The 21,914-nt window shown below is 44.8% G+C and overlaps 1 protein-coding gene across 5 annotated transcripts in view; it reads right to left on the minus strand.

Moving 5' to 3' along the window:
* The window catches only part of LOC125461040 (uncharacterized), a 168,533-nt gene that overhangs the window by 11,365 nt on the left and 135,254 nt on the right, over positions 1-21,914 (minus strand). For 3 of the 5 annotated variants that reach the window (XM_048549352.1, XM_059652251.1, XM_048549349.1), the window contains one exon: positions 8,372-8,441. In XM_048549352.1, coding sequence (XP_048405309.1) covers positions 8,372-8,441 — 70 coding nt within the window. Of the gene's footprint in view, positions 1-463; positions 526-2,344; positions 2,601-8,371; positions 8,442-21,914 lie in introns of those variants that run through there. The other 2 variants (XM_048549350.1, XM_048549351.1) reach the window with 2 other exon arrangements.

A 21,914-nucleotide genomic window follows, 5' to 3' on the forward strand; every position in this document is an offset into this window, starting at 1 on the left:
TCCCTCTTGTCCTAGTTAACATCATTCCCTTAACTAAAATCAATAAGTCAGGAGTGTGATGGAATACTCCCCACTTGCCTGGATGAGTGCAGCTCCAACAACACTCAAGAAGCTTGACACCATCCTGGACAAAGCAGCCACTTGATTGGCCTCACATCCTCAAATATCCCACTCCCTCCACCACCGACACTCAGTAGCAGCAGGGTGTACTATTTGCAAGGTGCTCTGCAGAAATTGATGGAGGGTCCTAAGGCCTCACCTTCTAAACCCATAACAGGAACAGCGGATACATGGGAACACCATCACATGCAAGTTCTCCTTCAAGCCACTCAACATCCTGACTTGGGAATATATCATCGTTCCAACATTGTCAAAGTCCTGGAATTCCCTCCCTCAGTGCATTGTGGGTCAATCTACAGCCCATGGACTGCAGCAATTCAAGAAGACAGCTCCCCATACCCACCTTCTCAAGGGGCAGCTAATGATGGGCAATAAATGCTGGGCCCAACCAGTGATGCCCGTGTCCTGTGGATGAATGAAACACAATGAGTATCAGATTAGTCTTTACAGGAGCTCACTGTATGACAACTGGCTGCTTACCTTTCCAACATTAAGTCAGAAGTTACATGACGCCAGGTTATAATCCAAAAGGTTTATTTGAAATCACAAGCTAAGGGGCAGTGCTTCAAAATCTTGTGACTTCAAATATAACTGTTGGACTATAACCTGGTGTCATGCGACTTCTGAGTTTGTCCACCCCAGTCCAACACTGGCACCTCCACCACATTTCTGGCATTAAAACAGTGATCACAATTCAAAAAACACTCCTTTCAGTGACTTGTTGAAAGGCGCTAAAGGAAAGCAGGTTTTCTTTTTGTTTACGTGACGTTGCTTTGGAATATCCTAAGTGAAGACTGAGAGCTTGTGTGCTCATTCAAGTGTTCCCCAATCATGCGCTTCGTTGTTTGAGCAAGAACATATAACACTTTAGCACGAGTGAGAGGCTTTACTAACATCACTGCTGAGTTTTGACCAAGCTCTTATCCAAGGCTGGGAAGAGACTGAAGCTTTTTCTTCATTTATCAGCCCAGTGCCTCTTTTGTCTGGTTAATTTCCCATTGGAATCATTCAGCATTCTCGCCAGGAGTTGATGAGTCTCTTCGCTTGGACAATTATTTTCACTGGGCTGGTTGCATCTGCAATAAATCCAGGAGGATTTGTGAGCAAACGCAGAAAGATTAAAATAAAAGTAACCGGGTGAACTGATAAGGTGGCCAGTCCCTTGGAACAAATAAAAACAAAAGCTTTCTATTATATGAAAGAAATGGAGTCAGTGACTCTCAATTGATTGCAAACATTTTCATCATCTTTTGCCAGCTGTCCCTGAAGCATCAGTAGGTGGTGCAAGTGCATGTGTGTCTTTATATATGGAACTATATCAAGGGATAAGTGAGAAGCAATGCTGTTTTATCAGATGAGATAGCTGCTTGTGATCTATTCAAATGTTGGAAGGTCAGCTCAACCAAGCTTGGGAATAAAAGGTTTACATAATGCCATGCTCGTAAATAAATCACATCACTGCTCTGCTGCCTTCTTCTACCAAAACAAAACGCCCTAAATATACATCACTGCAGATAACCTTCCAGTAATGGAAATGTGTATGAGTCTTCTGAACAAACTGCCTCTTCAGAATTTAGCGGATAGGATAGAATGACCAATGCCAATTCAGCCTTTCAAGATCACTCAGCAATATTTATTTTTCAAAAGTTATTCCGGTACAGCTGCCAAAGCCAACGTTTGTTTTCTATCTCAAACTGCTCCTGAGCTGAGTGGCTTGGTTAAGCCATTGTAGAGGCCAGTTAACAGTCAAGCACATTGCTACAGGTCGGGAGTCACATTAGGTCAAACCAGGCAAGGAGAGGGTTTTCCTTCCTTGAAGGACATTAGTAAACCAGATGGGTTTTTAAACAACAATCAATAGTCAGTTAACAGTCGTCATTGTGAAAGAACAGTTTCCATTCCAGGTTTAGTAATTGAATTTAAATTCATGTTGTTGCTATGGTGGGCTTTGAGCCTATGTTTATGGAGCATTAGCCTGGGCCTCTGGAGTATTAATGCAGCAACAGTACCGCAATGTCACTATTGCCCCCTTAAAGGCAACAACAACAGCACAAATGGGATTTAAATCCATTTGTATGGAGAGTAATGGATTAGCTGCCCCGGTGCTAACCCCTTGGCCAACTTGTCATATTACTTACGGTTACAAAACAGCTTTAACTGTTGGAGACCAAAACTACACACAATATTCTAGGTGTAGTCTCACCATCTTGCCAGCTCACCTCAATACCATGTGACTTCAGCTTTTTGTACCAGTCTGCCATAAGGGACCTTCTCAAAGGCTTTACTGATGTTCATATAGTCAACATCAAATGTTTTCCCCTCAGCACATTCAACGATTTGTCATTCTTCAGATGTGAGCATTGCCAGTAAGATCGGAATTATTGTCTGTGCATAATTGCTCTGCAGAAAGTGCTACCTCCTTCATCTTCGACAGTCTTTGCTGTTAATGAGGGAGCTTCCAAGATTTTGACCCTGTGATTCTGAAGAAATGGCAAAACATTTTCAAAATATGTTTTTGTTGATTCAGGAAAATGGTGCTCTCTCTGCATTTGTAGGACATGCTAAGAGTTAATTTTTAACAGGGCTTTGTTCTATCCTTCAGCTGATTTCTGTTTTGGCTCCATGAACAGGTATTAATTATCAGTCAGCCCTCCTCCTTTGACGAACAAGGATTAAGGTTGCAAAGATGTAATTACAGCAAGTTTATCAGGAAACGGTCTCCCACTGATGCTGGGAGACCTTTGTAGTTGGCATCATCTGGTGCATTTGGTTAGCGAGAGTATAACTTTCTATCAGTTTACTAGAGTGAGCTGGCAGTGTTTCAAGTTCTGAAAACCATCGACTGCATTGAGGATCACAGAGGGAGTGGAGAGATGACGGGAGGGGAAATTTTGGCAAACAATGGAGAGTTCAGTCCGGCGCATTCCTGTGGAGCCAGAGACTGCACTGCACCTGTAGAGACTTCACGCATCTCAAACATCATCACCCTTTTTAATTCACTCATGAGATGTTGGCACCAGGGCATGAGACAGCATTTGATGCCCACTCAGAGTTGCCCCTGGACAAGGTGGTGGTGACTGCCTTCCTAAACCATTTCAGTTCATTTGATGCTATTAGGGAGGGAATCCCAAGATGTTGACCCAGTGACCCTGAAGGAACAGCAATATATTTCCAAGTCAGGATGATGAGTGACTTGGAGGAAAATTTATAGGTGGTGGTGTTCCCATGTGTCAGTTGCTCTTGTCCTTGTAACTGGTAGTGGCTGTGGGTCTGGAAGGTGTTGTCTGTGGAGTTTTGTGAATTTTGGCAGTGCACATTTGAGATGGCACACATTACTGCTACTGAGTGTCGGTGGTGGAGAGACTTTGAGGATGTGGTGCCAATCAAGATGGCTGCTTTGTCCTTGTTGATGTCAAGAGAAATAACTTCACAGAGGCCGGTATCCCATCAATGGGTTGTACTCTATTTAGGCATGGAAAGTCCTTGACACTGATCCAGCTCCTGCAGAGCCAGCTCTGAGAGTGAACACCATCTAACACTTCTGTTTTTAATCTGTCAGTCAGGGGTCCCTGATTGAACCATCTTAAAAACCCCAATCAGGGAACTCATATTCTATGAGGCCCATGTGGCTGCTCATTGCAATCATTATACCCCTTCCCCTCTGAGTCTGAGGACGTAGCCCTGTATTTTGTCTAGTAGCTCTTTCTGGGGCGTTTTAACACAAAGTACCTCTGACTGTGCCTCAGGTATGGGAGGCATTTAACACCCAGTAGCTGGCACATTTTTCTGCCAGCACTGTTTGCAAGTTTTTAGCTTTCACATGGGGGGTCCACATGCTTGTTCAGGACTGTTGCACCTATCCAAACTTTGTATACGACTACCTGACATTATGTCAACCAAGCCTCTTACCCATGCAAGCTATTCCCATGGTTCCTACATCAAACTTCAAATCCTGAAATAAACCATCACACTTAGCAGAGTCTTCTATCCAGCACTGGCATTCCTGATGCAGTTTCATTGCCCCTACCCCAAACCTGGACGATCAGAGTTATCTTCTCCCCATTAGCAAAGCTGCTGGAACTATCTCTGTTGTTGAATAAGGTGGTCCTGAAATCAAAAAGGAACCAGGACAGTTTGATATCCAGTGAAGCTGTTTCTTTAAGCCTGCCTTCAAAGCGTGGACTGCTATTTCTGCCAGACAATAGGATGATGGATACTACAGGACTATACTTATATGTTGAATGCCATTCGACTTTAAGAAATACTTAAATTCCCTGCTGGTAAACAATGGCCTATTATTTGTGACCAGAATTTCCAGGAGCCTGTGTATTACAGGACATCCACACAGTGGGAAATTGCCCTGGTATGTCCTGTAAACAAAAAGCAGAATAAAGCCAACACTACCAACCACCAACTCATTGGCTTACCCTTGATTATTAGTTATTAATAACACTAGCAAGTTCAACTTACTCAGCAATATGCTGCTTATCAATGCTCAGTTTGGGTTCCAGCAGGGCCATTCAGCTCCTGGCCTGATTACAGTCTTGATTCAAAACTAGATAAAACCAAGTCCATTGTTTTCTTGTCATTTATATAAATGACTTGAACGAGAACATAGGATGCATGGTTAGTAAGTTTGTGGGTGACACCAAAATTGGTGTATCGTGGACAGTGAAGAAGATTATCTCACAGCACAATGGAATCTTGATCAACTGGGCCAGTCGGCCAAGGTTGATCTTAATACATTAAATGTGAGATGTTACATTTTGGTAAGACAAAACAAGGCAGGACCAACACAGCTAATGGTAGGGCCCTGGGGAGTGTTCTTGAACAGAAAGACCTAGCGGTTTAGGTGCATAGTTCCTTGAAAGTGGATTCACAGGTAGACAGGGTGGTGAGGAAGATGTTTGGCACTCTTGCCTTCATTGGTCAAAGCATAAGTACAGGAGGTGGGACGTCATGTTACTGCTGTACAAGACAGTGTTAAGGCCACATTTGAGAAGAGTGTACATTTATTTTATCAAAGCATTTAATAGGTTTCCGCATGTTAGTCTCATTCAGAAAGTGAGACATGGGATTCAGGGAAATTTGGCTGTCTGGATTCTAAACTAGCTGTCCAATAGAAGACAGAGGGTGGTAGTAGATGGAAAGTATTCAGCCTGGAGCTTGGTGACCAGTGGTGTTCTGCAGGGACATGTTCTGGGACCTCTGCTCTTTGTGATATTTATACATGACTTGGATGAGGAAGTGGAAGGGTTGGTTAGTAAGTTTCCCGATGACATGAATTTTGGTGGAGTTGTGGATAGTGTGTAGGGCTGTTGTAGGTTGCAACGGGGCATTGATAGGTTGCAGAGCTGGGCAAAGAAGTTGCAGATGGAATTCAACCCAGAAAAGTGTGAGGTAATTTTGGAAGGTCGAATTTGAATGCAGAATACAGGGTTAATGGCAGAATTTTTGGCAGTGTGGAGGAACTGAGGGATTTTGGGTCTACATCCATAGATCCCTCAAAGTCGCCACCCAAGATGATAGGGTTGTAAAGAAGGCGTATGATCTGTTGGCTTTCATTGGCAGGGAAATTCAGTTTAAGAGCTGCAAGGTCATGCTGCAGCTCGATAAAACCCTGGTTAGACCACACTTGGAATATTGTGTTCAGTTCTGGCCACCACATTATAGGAAAAATGTGGAAGCTTTAGAGAGGGTGCAAACGAGATTTACCAGGATGTTGCCTCGACTGGAGGGCAGCTCTTATGAGGAAAAGTTGAGGGAGCTAGAGCTTTTCTCATTAGAGTGAAGAAGGATGAGATGTGACTTGATAGAGGTTTACAAAATAATGAGAGATATAGATAAAGTGGATAGTCAGAGACTTTTTCCCAGGGCAGAAATGATTATTATGAGGGGGCATAATTTTAAGGTGATTTGAGGAAGGTATGGTGGGAGATGTCAGAGGTAGGTTCTTTACACAGAGATTGGTGGGTGTGTGGAATGCACTGCCGGCAGTGGTAGTGGAGTCAGATACTTTAGAGACTTTTAAGCGACTCTTTGATAGGCACATGGAGGATAGTAAAATGCAGAGCATGCAGGGTAGGTTGATCTTAGTAGGATAATAGGTTGGCACAACATTGTGGGCCGAAGGGCCTGTACTGTGCTGTACTGTTCTATGTTCTTCTTAATTCTGGGCACCCTGCTGTAGGAAGGATGCCGTTAAACGGGAAAGAGTGCAAAAATGATTCACAAGGATGTTTCGGAGAGTGGAGAGCTTAAGTTATAAGGAGAGGCTGCATAGGTTGGGACCTTTTTCCCTGGAGCATAGGAGGCCTTATAGAGGTTTATAAAATCATGAGGTACATAGATGAGGTGTATAGCCAAGGTCATTTTCCTATTGTGGTGGGGTCCAATACTAGAGGCAAAGGTTTAAGGTGAGAAGAGAAAGGCTTAAAAGGCACCTGAGGGACAACCTTTCCATACAGAGGTAAGATGTATAATGGAACAAACTGCCAGAGGAAGTGGTGGAGGTGAGTTTAGTTACAGCATTTAGAAAACATTTGGACAGGTACATGGACAGGAAAGGTTAAAGGGGAAATTGGCCAAATGCCGGCAAGTGGGATTGGTTCAGTTTACGAAACCAGGTCATCATTGGTGAGCTGAGCTGAAGGGTCTGTTTTTGTGCTGCATGGCTCCATGTAGGACTCCAGAGGCAAGGCAAGAGCTAACATCAAGGCAGCATTTCATCAAGGGTGATATCAAGGATTCTGGCGAAACCTAACTCAATGGGATTCAGCAAGAAATATTCTCCACTGTTGGAGTCATAACTGGCAGAAAGGAAGATGTTTGTGGCTATTGAAGATCGCTCATCTCAACTCAAGGACATCTCTGCAGGAGTTCCTCAGGGTAGTGTCCTATGCCCAACCATGTTCAGCTGCTTCATCAATGACCTTCCCTCCATCATAAGGTCAGAAATGGCAATGTTCGCTGATGATTGCACAATGTTCAGCACAATTCATGACTCCTCACATTGTGACACTGTCCATGTTCAAATGTAACAAGGTCTAGACAACATTCAGGTTTGGCTGAGAATTTGCAAGCAACATTTTTTAATTAATTCCAGGCAATGACCATTTTCAACAAGGAAGAATCTAATCATCATTTCACTTTCTGTGATATTACCATTGCTGAATACCTATCTGTCAACACACCAGGAGTTACCATGAACCAGAATCTGATCAGACTGGCTATGCAACTACTGTGTCTACAAAAGGAGGTCATAGGTAGGAATCCTGCAGTGAGTAATTCACTTCCCCCTCCCTAAAACCTATCTACCATCTACAAGGCACAAGTCAGGAGTGTGATGGAATGCTCCCCACTTCCCTGGATGAGTGCAGCCCCAACAATACTCCTGAAGCTTGACACCATCCAGGACAAAGCAGCCCTCACTTGACTGTCATCCCATCTACTTCAACACCTCATTGATGCTCAGTTGCAGCAATGTGTACCATCTGCAAGATGCACTGCAGACAGTTTGCAAAGCTCCTTGGACAGCACCTTCCAAACCCACAACCACTTCCATCTAGAAGGACAATGGTAGCAGATACATGGGAACACCACCCCCTGCAAGTTCCCCTCCAAGGCATTGACCCTCCTGACTTGCAGTTCCCTCAATGTCAATGGGTATAAATCCTGGAATCCCCTCCCTAACAGCATTGTGGATGTATCTGTACTTGAAGAATTGTGGCAATTGAAGGAGACAGTTCATCATCACCTTCTCCAGAACAATTACAAATGGTAATAAATGCTGATGAACACCATGAAATGAATAAAAAAGCAGAGCTGGGACACAGTGATGTGAGATCGCTGTGGCTCCTCTTACTGCCCCCTGTGTCTAGTTCTGTTGAATAAAGCATGTTGCTGCTCACTTAAAAATGTGGAGATTACTACAAGGTAGAATTCCCTTGAGTTTACAGCTTTCATCTTCCTGGGACTGCTTCCTTCTGCATTTCTCTGCCCATCTCTCATCCTTCAAGACAGCCTTAAAACCTGAGACCTGCTTGGTAGTTACATTTCTGGGTGTTTTTGTATGAGGTTTAATATTTCAGTATTAATTTTTGACTGCATAAATACCTGTGAAGATAACTGACCTGATTTAAAGGTGCTATATTAATGCAAGTAGATTTCTGCAGCTTATAGTGCCATGGTGAGATGGCCCAATGTGGAGATGCTCAAACAGTGAGGTATTCTCATTGAATCACACACTTACCTTGGCTCTGTCTATCCTCAGTTCAAGGGCTTTGAAATCCATGTTTCCTATCAGTGATCTCATGAATCCCCTATGAGAGGGAAGAAAGGTGAAAGCGGTTCAATATCAGAATTACAGTAACCACTAAAGGACAAATCACACCAAAGCATATTCTAGCTACCAGCAAGCCAATTACAAATAGACAGAACTGACAAAGAAAGAAAGAGCTTGCATTTCCATGGCACCTTTTCATCAGTTCAGCACATCGCTAAGAGTGTTTACAGTCAACGAAGTAATGTAGAATTTACAGTCATTGATATCCCTTCTTGGTGCTCTGTCAGAACAGGAAGGACATTTGTCACACAGCCTCAAAGTAAGAGACAGACAGAGAGGTAAAACAAGAGGAAGAGAAAGGCTGGAAGAGAGGCAGGTGAAGTAAGTAAGTTGCAAAGGGCGTAGAAAAGGGAAATTGAAAGTCGCTGATATCATGCAAGGAACACTGCAGGAAATTAGCACACAGCAAGTTCCCAAAAAGCAATGTGATAACAACTAGATAATTAGCTAGAGTGGTATTAGTTGAGGGAGAGATAGTGGCCTGAAAACTAATAAACTATAAGAAGTAGGAGAAAGAGTTGGCTATTTGGACCATCAAGTCTTCTCAGCCATTCATTGAGATCATGGCTGTTCTGATAATGCTCAACTCCACTTGCCTGCCCTTTCCTTCATAACTCTCTATTCCCTCAAGAATTAAAAATCTGCCTATTTCAGCCTTGAATATACTTAAAGACCTGCCTCAACCCTCTGCAGTAAAAAATGTCACTACTTCCCGAAAGAAGAAATTCAAACTTGGGAGTCCAGTCTGGTTTTCTTTAATATAGTGCTATGAGTTTGTTATACCCACACACAAAGGCTTTTCAATTTTTCATCTCATCTGAAAGTGCTGCCCCAACAGTATATGACTCTCTCAGTAAGGAATGACAGAAACATAGAAAATAGGATCAAGAGTAGGCCATTCAGCCCTTCAAACCTGCTCCACCATTCAATACAATTCATGCTTCTCCCCCATACCCTTTGTTCCCTTTAGACCAAACTACTACATAGAATTCCTTCTAGAAACAGACAACGTTTTAGTTTTAAGATAACAAGGTGTAGAGCTGGATGAACACAGCCGGCCAGGCAGCATCAGAGGAGCAGGAAAGCTGACATTTCAGGTAGAAAACCGCTTCTGAAAGAGGGTCCAGACACAAAACATCAGCTTTCCTGCTCCTTTGATGCTGCCTGGCCTGCTGTGTTCATCCAGCCCTACACTTTGTTATCTCAGGTTCTCCAGCATCTGCAGTTCCTACTATCTCTGAATGTTTCGGCTTTGACTGCTTTCTGTGATAGTGAGCTCCGCAGGGTCATCACTCACTGGGTGAAGACATTTCTCCTCATCCCTGTTCAGGAACATCAGCCGAACTTCGATCTTCATATTTCTGGAGTGACAAGCAATTACCTGGCTTGGAGATGGGAGTGCTATGCATTGAGCCACGCTGGCACTGTGAATATTACAGTTATTGTTCTGGATTAATAATCCAGCAATCATGAGCTCAAAGTCGCATTGTAGTCGATTATGAGATCAAATTGAGTAAATTGGAGCAAGAAACAGGAAATTATGGCTGGGGAAGCTGATGGTTTGTTGTAAAAAATCCATTAGATTCACTGGTGTCTTCCAAGAACTTCAGTGCAGTGCTTCTGTTAATGGGGCCATTATCCAGAGAGTGGGGGCTTGGAATTCCAACAAAAATGTGGTTGCAAAGGAACCCAAAGTAATGTCTTTTTTATAGAAGGAAGCTGGCTGTTCTTACACAGTCCAAGCATCTACATGTGACTCCAGATCCATAGTATTGGCCTTGACATTTAACGGCCTCTGAAATAGCCAATCAGTTGTAACAAGTCAGGAAAACCAAGAGATGGGCCCCAAGGGGAAGCTTTGACCACAAGGTACAAAGGCCACAGCACTGGCTGACTGAACGTTAAGGAAGAGCAATTTGAACTCTGCCTTAGCTTTTTGAATAGACTAGCTGGATGGGAACTCCCAAAACGAAGTTACATTCTGGCCATTTACGTTTCAACTTAAACCTGGGCTTTGTCACCTCAGGGACGAGACAGAATTCAGCAGAGCAATGTCAATCTTTAAGTGAGACGGTTAACTTTTGTGTGGCATTCGTGATAATCATGATGGTGAGCAGGGCTGATGGCTTTGTGATTGCTTACAGGCATGGCCTGGCGCTGGGTTCAAACAATAAAGAGGACACAGTCTGATTTCAGAAGAGTAACGGATAAAACTGTCTGCTACAGTGGCAGACTCTATCCTCACCCGCTGCTTGACAATGAAAAGGTTTCACCATAATTAAGCAGAAACAAAAAGTGATTCTGTTTTACTATGCTGTTCCTTGCTATGTGCTGTATGACAGCGTTTAGTCCTGCATTGCCGGCAACGCTAATGAGCTCCCGAACTAATTGTTAAACAGCAGAGGTAAAAGACTCCAATCTCATGTTTGAACAGCTATTGATCCCCCATTGGCAAAGCAGCACACAGGAGGCAACACTGACAAAAAATAATGTTGACAGGAACGGTAACGATCCTTTAAAAAGGGGCAGCAAATTTCTCTCACCAGACAATGACCATAAGCCTAGCACGAGAACCCTGTATGAGCTGAGACAAATCAGCACAGATGAGTGCAGTTACTTTCATCTGCTTTTGGCATTGGCCATGAGATAACAGGAATGCAATTGGTGTTGAACAAAAACAATAGCATGCCCTCATATACTACCTTTATATAATGCAGTGAACCCTCTCAAGGTACCTGATTAGAGCATTATGGGATATAAATTAACATTAAGCTGATGCAGTGATGTTACTACATTCTTGGTCGAAGAGGTAGGTTTATTGTGTGCCTTACGGGAAAAATAAAACTAGAGAGAAGGGCAGATTTCAGGATGTAATTCCAGAGCTTATGGTCCAGGCAGCTAAAGGCATGGTTTCAATGGTGCAGCACTTATTGAGAAAATGCAAGAGTTCAGAATTGGAGAAGTGCCTGTTTAACAAAATCATCATTTAGTCAAAGAACAAAGAACAAAGAAAATTACAGCACAGGAACAGGCCCTTCGGTCCTCCAAGCCTGCGCCGATCAAGATCCTCTGTCTAACCTGTCATCTATTTTCTAACGGTCTGTGTCCCTTTGCTCCCTGCCCATCCAAGCACCTGTCCAGATACATCTTAAAAGGCACTAACCTGTCTGCGTTTACCACCTCCGCTGGCAACGCGTTCCAGGCACCCACCACCCTCTGCATAAAGAACTTTTCACACATATCTCCCATTAACTTTCCTCCTCTCACTTTGAACTCATGACCCATAGTAAGTGAATACTCCACTCTGGGGAAAAAGCTTCTCGCTATCCACCTTGTCTACACCTCATGATTTTGTAGACCTCAATCAGGTCCCCCCTCAATCTCCGTCTTTCTAATGAAAATAATCTTAATCTACTCAACCTCTCTTCATAGCTAGCACCCTCCATACCAGGCAACATCCTGGCGAACCTCCTCTGCACCATCTCCAAAGCATCCACATCCTTTTGGTAATGTGGCGACTAGAACTGTACACAGTACTCCAAATGTGGCCGATCCAAAGCCTTATACAACTGCAACATGACCTGCCAACTCTTGTACTTAATACCCCGTCTGATGAAGGAAAGCATGTTGTATGCCTTCTTGACCACTCTATTGGCCTGCGTTGCGACCTTCAGGGAACAATGGACCTGAACATGGACTTGGAGTATTGCGCACAGTTCTGGTCGCCACATTATAAGAAGGATGTGGAAGCTTTGGAAAAGGTGCAGAGGAGATTTACTAGGATGTTGCCTGGTATGGAGGGAAGGTATTACGAGGAAAGGCTGAGGGGCCTGAGGCTGTTTTCATTAGAGAGAAGAAGTTTGAGAGGTGACTTAATTGAAACATATAAAATAATCAGAGGGTTAGATAGGGTGGATAGGGAGAGCCTTTTTCCTAGGATGGTGACGGTGAGCACGAGGGGGCATAGCTTTAAATTGAGGGGTGAAAGATATAGGACAGATGTCAGAGGTAGTTCCTTTGCTCAGAGAGTAGTAAGGGAATGGAAGACTTTGCCTGCAACGGTAGTAGATTCGCCAACTTTAAGTATGTTTAAGTCATCATTGGACAAGCATATGGACGTACATGGAATAGTGTAGGTTAGATGGGCTTCAGATTGGTATGTCAGGTCGGCACAACATCGAGGGCTGAAGGGCCTGTACTGTGCTGTAATGTTCTATGTTCAATGAACACCCAGATCTCTCTGAACATCAATTTTTCCCAGGACTTTTTCATTTACTGTATAGTTTGCTCGTGAATTCGATCTTCCAAAATGCATCACCTCGCATTTGCCCGGATTGAACTCCATCTGTTATTTCTCTGCCCAACCCACCAGTCTATCTATATTCTGTTGTAATTTCTGACAGTCCCCTTCACTATCTGCTACTCCACTAATCTTAGTGTCATCAGCAAACTTGCTGATCAGATCATCTGTACCTTCCTCCAAATCATTTATGTATATCACAAACACCACTGGTCACAGGTCTCCATTTGAGAAACCCCCTTCCACTACTACTCTCTGTCTCCTGTTGCCCAGCCAGTTTTTTATCCATCTAACTAGTACACCCTGGACCCCATGTGACTTCACTTTCTCCATCAGCCTGCCATGGGAAACCTTATCAAACGCCTTATCAGTCCTACAGAACCTGAGTGCTGCTGAGAAAAGACACATTTTATCAAAGCTTTTCATCCTGCACTCATCAGGACAATTCACAAGAGTGCCAAAGTAACAGGTACTTCAACTCAACATTCATCCTCCAGGATAATGCAACCCTGATCAGATCATTTCTCACGGAATATCAAACAATTCATGGAAGGCCCTAAAGTGATCCAGAAAAGTGCCTTGGAAGGGTAAGACAACTCAAATATTTGAGTAGCACGTGAAGCTAGCTGTTTGACACAACTACAGTAAAAACATGAACAGTGTTCATCATTGACAGGGTTTTGTTGTCAAGCGAAAAGCTGCTCTGCCTATTGTAAACTCTGCATATTTTATGGAAAAGAAGACTTTTTTAAAATCATTGACTGTAGAAGTCAAAAACAAGTATCCTGAGCTCTTTGTGAGTTGTGTTTACACTCTAACTTTACAAGCAGCAGGGACTTGAAAAGAAAAATTTGCACCGATGTGTGTACAGAGTGAGATTTGGCTAGTAACAGGTGGCTGATCGGTTTGTGCAATTGAGACCAGTTGCAGTTGCCAAAGGTCATCAACCTGGCGAAAGCTCTCTGATTGGCTTCTGAGCAGTGAAACAGATTGTGGTTATGAATGATACAGAGGCAGAAGTTGTCCAGTCTGAGAGAAACCATTGGACTACTGGAAGATCAGATGGTGTCTCTCTCTGTCTCTCTCTGTCTCTCTCTCTCTCTCTCTCTCGCGCTCTCTCTCACTCACTTTCTCTCTCTCTCTCTGCAGTAAACCCTGAAATTGCTGAAACCTGAAGAAACCCATCTCTTTTCTCCTAACAGTGGTTGTAAACTTGTTGCCTTTATTGAGTGCCTTAGAGACTTTGTAATTGGAGTACAATTACTCTGGGCCTCCTACAAAGAAGTGATAGAACATGGAGAAAAGAGCAGATGGTATAAGGAAGCAAAAAATGAACACTATACCAAAGCCTGCAGATTGGTGCCATTGAACTGTGATCCACTTTGCTTTACCTTCCACCCATAACACCAATAACTTTTTACCTGTCTGTATGCGTGTGAAGGAGTTTTAAGGGGGATTAGAGTTTCAATTAATAGAATTATATGTGGATGGCTCATAGTTTTGTTTACCTTTGGCTAAGATACATTCTTTTTGTAATAAACAGTAGGTCTTTTTAAGTATAAGAACTTGATCAGTGTTTTCTGTTAATCTGACTATCAGAAAAGTAAATTGGGAACTTTGCATATTTTGATTAGATCATTAACTTTATGACGGACCCAGGTGTACTGGGCTTTGATAATCTGTACTCTTTCCCAAATGAAACCAACAAATTCTGGAGATCACAAAGGGCCAGACAACATCCATGGAGAGAGAGCAAGCTAACATTTCAAATCCAGGTGCCTCTTCATCACAGAGAGCTGGAGTGAAGTGTGGAGGAGTAGCATTTATGCTATATCCAGAGGAGGGTGTGGGGAGTTATGGAGTGCTGGAGGAGAAAAGATGTTGATAATTCAGATTAAGTGATTGGAATGTGAGAATGCCAGAACAATGGTGTGTCTAACTGCCAGGCTTAGAAGATCAGACAGTCCCTCTGGGCCAGCAATGGGAAGGTCGGGGTCATGTGTATGTACAGACCGGGGAGGGGGGGGTGTCCTGCAAAGCAGTCACCGGGTCTGTGTTCAGTTTCTCCAATGTAGAGTAGGCCACATCGGGTGCAGTGAATACAGTATACACAATTGGAGGAGATATAGGTGAAATGCTACTTCACCTGGAAAGATTGGTTAGGGTCATGTTTGGTGAGCAGGGAGAAGGTGAAGGGCAGGTGTTGCACCATCTGTGGTTACAAGGGGAGTTGCCGTGGGAAGGGGGTGATGATGTTAGTGGTCGATAAATGGGTGAAGGTTTCCCAGAGGGAATGACCCCTGTGAAATGCAGACAACGAGAGTGAAGGGAAGATGTGTTTTGTAGTGGCATTCTGTTGGAGTTGTCTGAAATGGCGGAGAATGAATCTTTGAATGCGGTGGCTAGTGGGATGAAAAGTGAGGACAAGGGGGACTTGATCGCGTTGAGAGAGATGGGAAGGGTAAGGGCAGAAGCATGGGTGATTGGTCAGATGTGGTTGAGAGCCCCGTTAACCGTAGTGGGTGGAAAGCCACGGCTATGGAAGAAACAAGCCATGTCAGTTGCGTTGTTTTGGAAGGCAGCATCATCCAAATCGATGTGATGTCGGCGTTGGAACTGGGAGAAGTAGCTATGGGAGTCAGTGACTTTGCCATGGCTGGCAGTGAACAGTTCATTCCCCGAAGTGGTTTACAGAAAGGTCAAGGAAAGGAAGGGATACAGACAATGTGAAAGTTATAGAGGAATGGAAATTGGAAGCAAAATGAACAAATTTCAAAGTCCTGGCAGGAGCATAAAATGGCACTGAAGCAGTCGATGTACCAAGAAAAGATTTGTGGGAGGGGGCCAGTGTGGGACTGGAACAAGGATCGTTCTACACAGCACATAAAGAGGCAGGTAATAACTGGGGCCTATGCAGGTGCCCATAGCCACTCTTTTGACTTGGCAGAAGATGAATTAAAGGAGAAATTGTTCAGGGACAGAACAAGTTTAGCCAGGCGGAGGAAAGTGGCGATGGATGGGGATTGCTCAGGTGTCCAGTTGAAAAAGAAGCTGAGAGTTCATAGACTGCCCCAGTGGGGAATGGAGGTCTAGAGGGATTGGACATCCATGGCAAATAACAGGCAGTTAGGCACGGGAACTGGAAACTGTCAATGTGGTGGAGGGCATCAGAGGAATCGTTGATGTAGGTGGACGGAGTGTGGACAAGTGGAGTGAGGATGGAGGGAAGGTAGGAGGAAATGAGCTCAATGGGGCAGGAACAGGCTGATATCTTGGGTCTACTGGGGCAGCCTGTTTAGTGGATTTTGGAAAGGAGGTACAAACAGGCTGTCCGGGTTTGGGAGTCTATGAGATTGGAGGCAATGGGGGGAAGATCTCCAGAGTTAATGAGGTCGGTGACAATCCTGGCAACAGTGGCTGATGTTCAGATGAGGGGCCATGGTCCGGGGACAGTAGGAAGAAGTGTCCAAGAGTTGGCATTGAGCCTCTACAAGGTAGAGACCAGCACACCAGATTGCAACAGGACCACCTTTATCAGCGGGTTTGATAACAAAGTTCAGGTTGGAGCTGAGAGAGTGAAGTGCAGCAATTTCAGAAGGGGACAAGTTAAAGTGGGTGAGAGGATCTAAGAAATTGAGACCGCCGATGTTCAATTGATAGTTTTCAACGAAGAAATCAAGGGCAGGTAAGAGCCCAGGGGAAGGGATTCAAGTGGAGGGTAAATACTGGAGGTGGGTAAAGGGTTCTGTGGAATGGGGAATGGGGGAGTCCTGCACAAAGAAGTGAGCACAGAGACAGATGGAGAGGAAAAACCGTTCAATGTCATGGCCAGTCTGAAATTCATTATTGTGGCAGCATAAGTGTATGAAGTTGAGTCTTTTACCCAGGACAATACATTCAGCCTCCGAGGGGGGAACGTATGGTGAAAACACAGCAAAGGCTGGCATTGGTGGGAGTGACCTCAGGGGGACAGAAAGTGATGTCACCTGAGGCCTGGGAAACGGTGGGTGCTAAGAGGTGGCCTGCAGGACGAATGTTGGAGTCTACAGGTTCCTGGCCCCGCTTGTCCTCACTTTTCATCCCATCAGCCTCTGAATTCAAAGGATCATTCTCCACCATCTCAGACAACTCCAGCAGAATGCCACCACCAAACAGATCTTCCCTTCGCTCCCCCTCTCTGCACTTCACAGGGACCATTCCTTCTGGAACATTGTAACATACGCCTGGGTATGCAATGGCCTGGTCTTATTATTGCTGGGCTATTAATCCAGAAACCCAGCTAATGTTCTGGGGATAATAGGAACTGCAGATGCTGGAGAATCTGAGATAACAAGGTGTAGAGCTGGATGAACACAGCAGGCTAAGCAGCATCTTAGGAGCAGGAAAGCTGACATTTCGGGCCCAGACCCTTCATCAGAAAACCCAGGTTCAAATCCCACTACGGCAATTCAATAATTTTTTTTTAAAAGTCATTGCCAATTGTCAGGAAAATCCCATTTATTTCACTAATGTCCTCCAGGGGAGGAAACCTGCCACCCGTATCTGGTCTGGCCTACACGTGAATGTAGACCCACAGCAATGTGGTTGACTCTCAGTTGCCCTCTGAAATGGCCTAGCAAGCCTCTCAGTTGTGCAAATTGCTACAAAGTCTCAAAAAAATGAAACCCGACCGATCAGCTGGCATTGAAGTCGGCACCGTAAAAGACAACGGCGGAAACAGCCCTGTCGACCCTGCAATGTCCTCCTCACTAACATCTGGGGGTTAGTGCCAACATTGGGAGACCTGTCTCACAGACTAGTCAAGCAACAGCCTGATACAGTCATCCTCAGAGAATCATACCTTACAGACAATGTCCCAGACACCCCCATTACCATCCCTGGATATGTCCTGTCCCACCGCGAGGACAGACCCAGCAGAGGGGGCACAGTGGTATACAGTCAAGAGTGTGTTGCTCTGGGAGTCAACATCGACTCCAGACCCCATGAAGTCTCATGGCTTCAGGTTAAACATGGGCAAGGAAACTTCCTACTGATTACCACGTACTGTCCTCCGTCAGCTGATGAATCAGTGCTCCTCAATGTTGAACAACACTTGGAGGAAACAGTGAGGATGACAAGGGCACAAAATGTACTCTGGGTGAGGAATTTCAACGTCCACCACCGCGAGTGGCTCGGCTGCAGTATTACTGATTGAGCTGGTTGGGTTCTGAAGGACATAGCTGCTAGACTGGGTCTGCGGCAGGTGGTGAGGGAACCAACAAGAGGGAAAAAACATACCTGACCTCATAGTTACTAATCTGCCAGCTGCAGTTGCATCTGTCCATGACCGCATTGGCAAGAGTGACCATCGCACAGTCCTTGTGGAGACGAAGTCCCACCTTCACATTGAGAACAATCTCCATCGTGTTGTGTGGCACTATCACTGAGCTAAATAGGACAGACTTCACACAGATCTAGCAACTCAAGACTGGGCATCCCAGAGGCGCTGTGGACCATCAACAGCAGCAGAACCGTACTCCAGCACAATCTGTAACCTCATGGACCAGCATACACCCCACTCAACCATGACCATCAAGTCAGGGGATTAACCCTGGTTCAATGTAGAGTGCAGGAGGGCATGCCAGGAGCAGCCTGAAGATGAGATATCAACCTGGTGAAGCCACCAAACAGGACTACTTGCACATCAAACCATGAAAGCAGCAAGTAATAGACAGAGCTAAGCAATCCTACAACCAATGGATCAGATCTAAACTCCGCAGTACTGCCCCATCCAGTTGCGAATGGTGATGGACAATTAAACAACTCACTGGAAGAGGAGGCTCTATAAATATCCTCATCTTCAATGATGGAAGAGCCCAGCACATCAGTGCAAATCTTCAGCCAGAAGTGCCGAGTGCATGATCCATCTTGGCCTCATCCAGTGGTCCCCATCATTACAGATACCAGCCTCCAGCCAATTTGCTTCACTCCACGTGCTATCAAGAAATGGTTGGATTCACTGGACACGGCATAGGCAATGGGCTCTGACAAAATTCCAACAATAAATCTGATGACTTATATTCCAGAATTTGCCATTCCACCACTAAGCTGTTCCAGTGCAGTTACAACAGTGATAGCTAGGCAGCAATGTGGAAAATTGCCCAGTTATGTCCTGCACACAAAAAGCAGGACAAATCCATCCTGGCCAATTACCGCCCCATCAATCTACTCTCAGTCATCAGTAAAGTGATGGAAGGTGTCAGTAACAGTGCTATCAAGCAGCACCTGCTCAGCAATACCCTGCTCAGTGATAATGGGAACTGCGGATGCTGGAGAATCCAAGATGATAAAGTGTGAAGCTGGATGAACAGAGCAGGCCCAGCAGCATCTCAGGAGCACTCTCTCTGATGAAGGGTCTAGGCCCAAAACGTCAGCTTTTGTGCTCCTGAGATGCTGCTTGGCCTGCTGTGTTCATCCAGCTCCACACTTTATTAACCTGCTCAGTGATGCCCAATTTGGGTTCCGCCAGGGCCACTCAGCTCCTGACCTCATTCAAGCCTTGAGTTCACACATGGGCAAAAGAGCTGAATTCCAGAGGTGTGGAGAGAGTGACAGTCCTTGATTTCAAGACTGCATTCGATCAAGTGTGGCATCAAGGAGCCCTAGCAAAACTGGAATCAATGGGCATCAGGGGACAAACCCTCTAGTGGTTGGAGTCATACCTGACACATAGGAAGATGGTCATGGCTGTTGCAGGCCAATCATCTCAGCTCCAGGACATCTCTGCAGGAGTTCCTCAGGGTAGTGTCCTCAGCCCAACCATCTTCAGCTGTTTTATTAATGAAAATTCCCTCCATCATAAGGTCAGAAGTGGGGATGTTCGCTGATGATTGCACAATGTTCAGCACCAGTCACAACTCCTCAGGTACTGAAACAGTCCGTGTTCAAATGCAACAAGATTTGAACAATATCCAGGCTTGGGCTGACAAATGGCAAGTGACATTCACGCCACACAAATGCAAACTATGGCCATCACCAATAAGAGACAATCTAACCACCACCCCTTGACATTCAATGGTGTTACCATCCCTGAATTCCCCACTGTCAACATCCTGGGGGTTATCATTGACCAGAAACTCAGTTGTACTCACCACATAGAAAAAGTGGCGACAAGAGCAGGCCAGAAGCTAGGAATACTGCAGCAAGTAACTCACCTCCTGACTCCCCAAAGCCTGTCCACTATCTACAAGGTACAAGTCAAAAGCATGATGGAATGCTCCCCACTTGTTGCAGCCCCAACAATATTCAAGAAACTTGACACCATCCAGGACAAAGCAGCCCACTTGATTAACACTGCATCCACAGGCATCCACTCCCTCCACCACCGACGCTCAGTAGCAGCAGTGTGTACTATCTACAAGAAACACCGCAGAAATTCACCAAAGGTCCTCAGGCAGCACCTTTCAAACCCACAACCACTTCCATCTGGAAGGACAAGGGCAGCAGATACATGGGAACACCACCCCTGGCAAGTTCGCCTCCAAGTGACTCACCATCATGACTTGGAAATATATCACTGTTGCTTCACTGTCGCTGAGTTGAAATCCTGGAATTCCCTCCCTAAGGGCATTGTGGGTCAACCTACACCTGGTGAACTGCAGCAGTTCAAGAAGACAGCTCACTGCCATCTTCTCAAGGGGGAACTAGGGATGGGCAATAAATGCTGGCCTGGCCAGTGACACCCTCATTTCACAAATGAATAGAAAAAAACCCCTAGTCCATTCACCAATTACTAACAGCATTACCCCCTTCCCATGGCACCTTCCCATGGACTGGCAGAAGGTGCAACACTTGCCCCTTCAGCCCTCCCTGCTCACTATTCAAGGGCCTAAACAATCTTTCCAGGTGAAGCAGCATTTCACCTGTACCTCCTCCACTCTTGTGTGTTGTAATCACTGCAGCCAATGTGGCCTACTCTACATTGGAGAAACCAAACGAAGACTCGGTGACCACTTTGCAGAACACCCCTGGTCCATGAACGAGTATGACTCTGACCTTTCCATAGCCATTCATTTTAACACAGCACCAGCTCACATGCCTATGTGTCTGTTCTCAGCATGCTACAAAGCTCCGGTGCAAACTGGAGGAACAACATCTCATCTTCAGACTACGCAGAATATTGACCTCAACACCTTCAAATTGTGAACAAAATCCCATTTCTGCCCTTTCTTTTAGCTTTACTTGTTATATTTTCTGTCATCATGTCCTCTCTCCCCTTCCCCAACCCTAGTGGGACTGTCTGTTCTTTCAAGTCTGGTGGTTAGCGCACCATTGTTCTGCCTTTCTCACATTGCGATCACTTAATCTGAACTATCAACATCTTTTCTCCATCAACACTCTATAGTCTCCCCACATCTTCTCCCAACGAGAGCATAAAGGCTGCCCTCTCCATACTTGACTTCAGCTCTGATGAAGAGTCATCTAGCTTCGAAACGTTAGCTTGTTCTCCTCATGAATGCTGTCTGACTCATTGTGATTTCCAGTGCCTTCAGTAATTTGTTCCTCCATTGTACTGTTTCCCAAGGTGGGTCTTGGCCAAGATTATTGTGAAACAGATGCAATGGGGATATGGATATGGTATGATTAAGTGATAATGGTTTGTATAAGAGACCCCTCTTTCTTCTGAACTCCGCTGAATACAATCCTAACGGACTCAACTTCTCCTCATATGCATCCTTTGGTGAGATGGCAGTGGACAGTGGAAGCAGCTTGTATGATCAGCAATGTTTGTGTATCACAGAGTGCAGATTCCAACCATTCAGCCCATCGTTCCTGTGAAAGACCTTTCAAGGAGCTGTCCTCTTGTCCAACCTTCCCCTGCTTATTCCCAACATTTGTGACAACCTCATTTTGTTTCTCCTTATTTTGGATTGAAGGCCAAAGGGGGGGAACAGGCTGCTGATTATAATCTGAAATCCAAGCTCACAGATGTCCACACCAGCACCAGTAAAGAGTGAAATTCATCTGATTATTGTGAAGAATTATATGGTTTTGCCAAAATAATATGATTTTTCATGCAACCAATCCTGATTTATTCTCAGTAATTAAATACCAAATTTCTACTGTTTAGTTTGGCAGTTATGGCCTAAATGATAATGCACCATAACTAAT

Source organism: Stegostoma tigrinum, chromosome 18, assembly GCF_030684315.1.
Source record: "Stegostoma tigrinum isolate sSteTig4 chromosome 18, sSteTig4.hap1, whole genome shotgun sequence".
Lineage (NCBI taxonomy): Eukaryota > Metazoa > Chordata > Chondrichthyes > Orectolobiformes > Stegostomatidae > Stegostoma > Stegostoma tigrinum.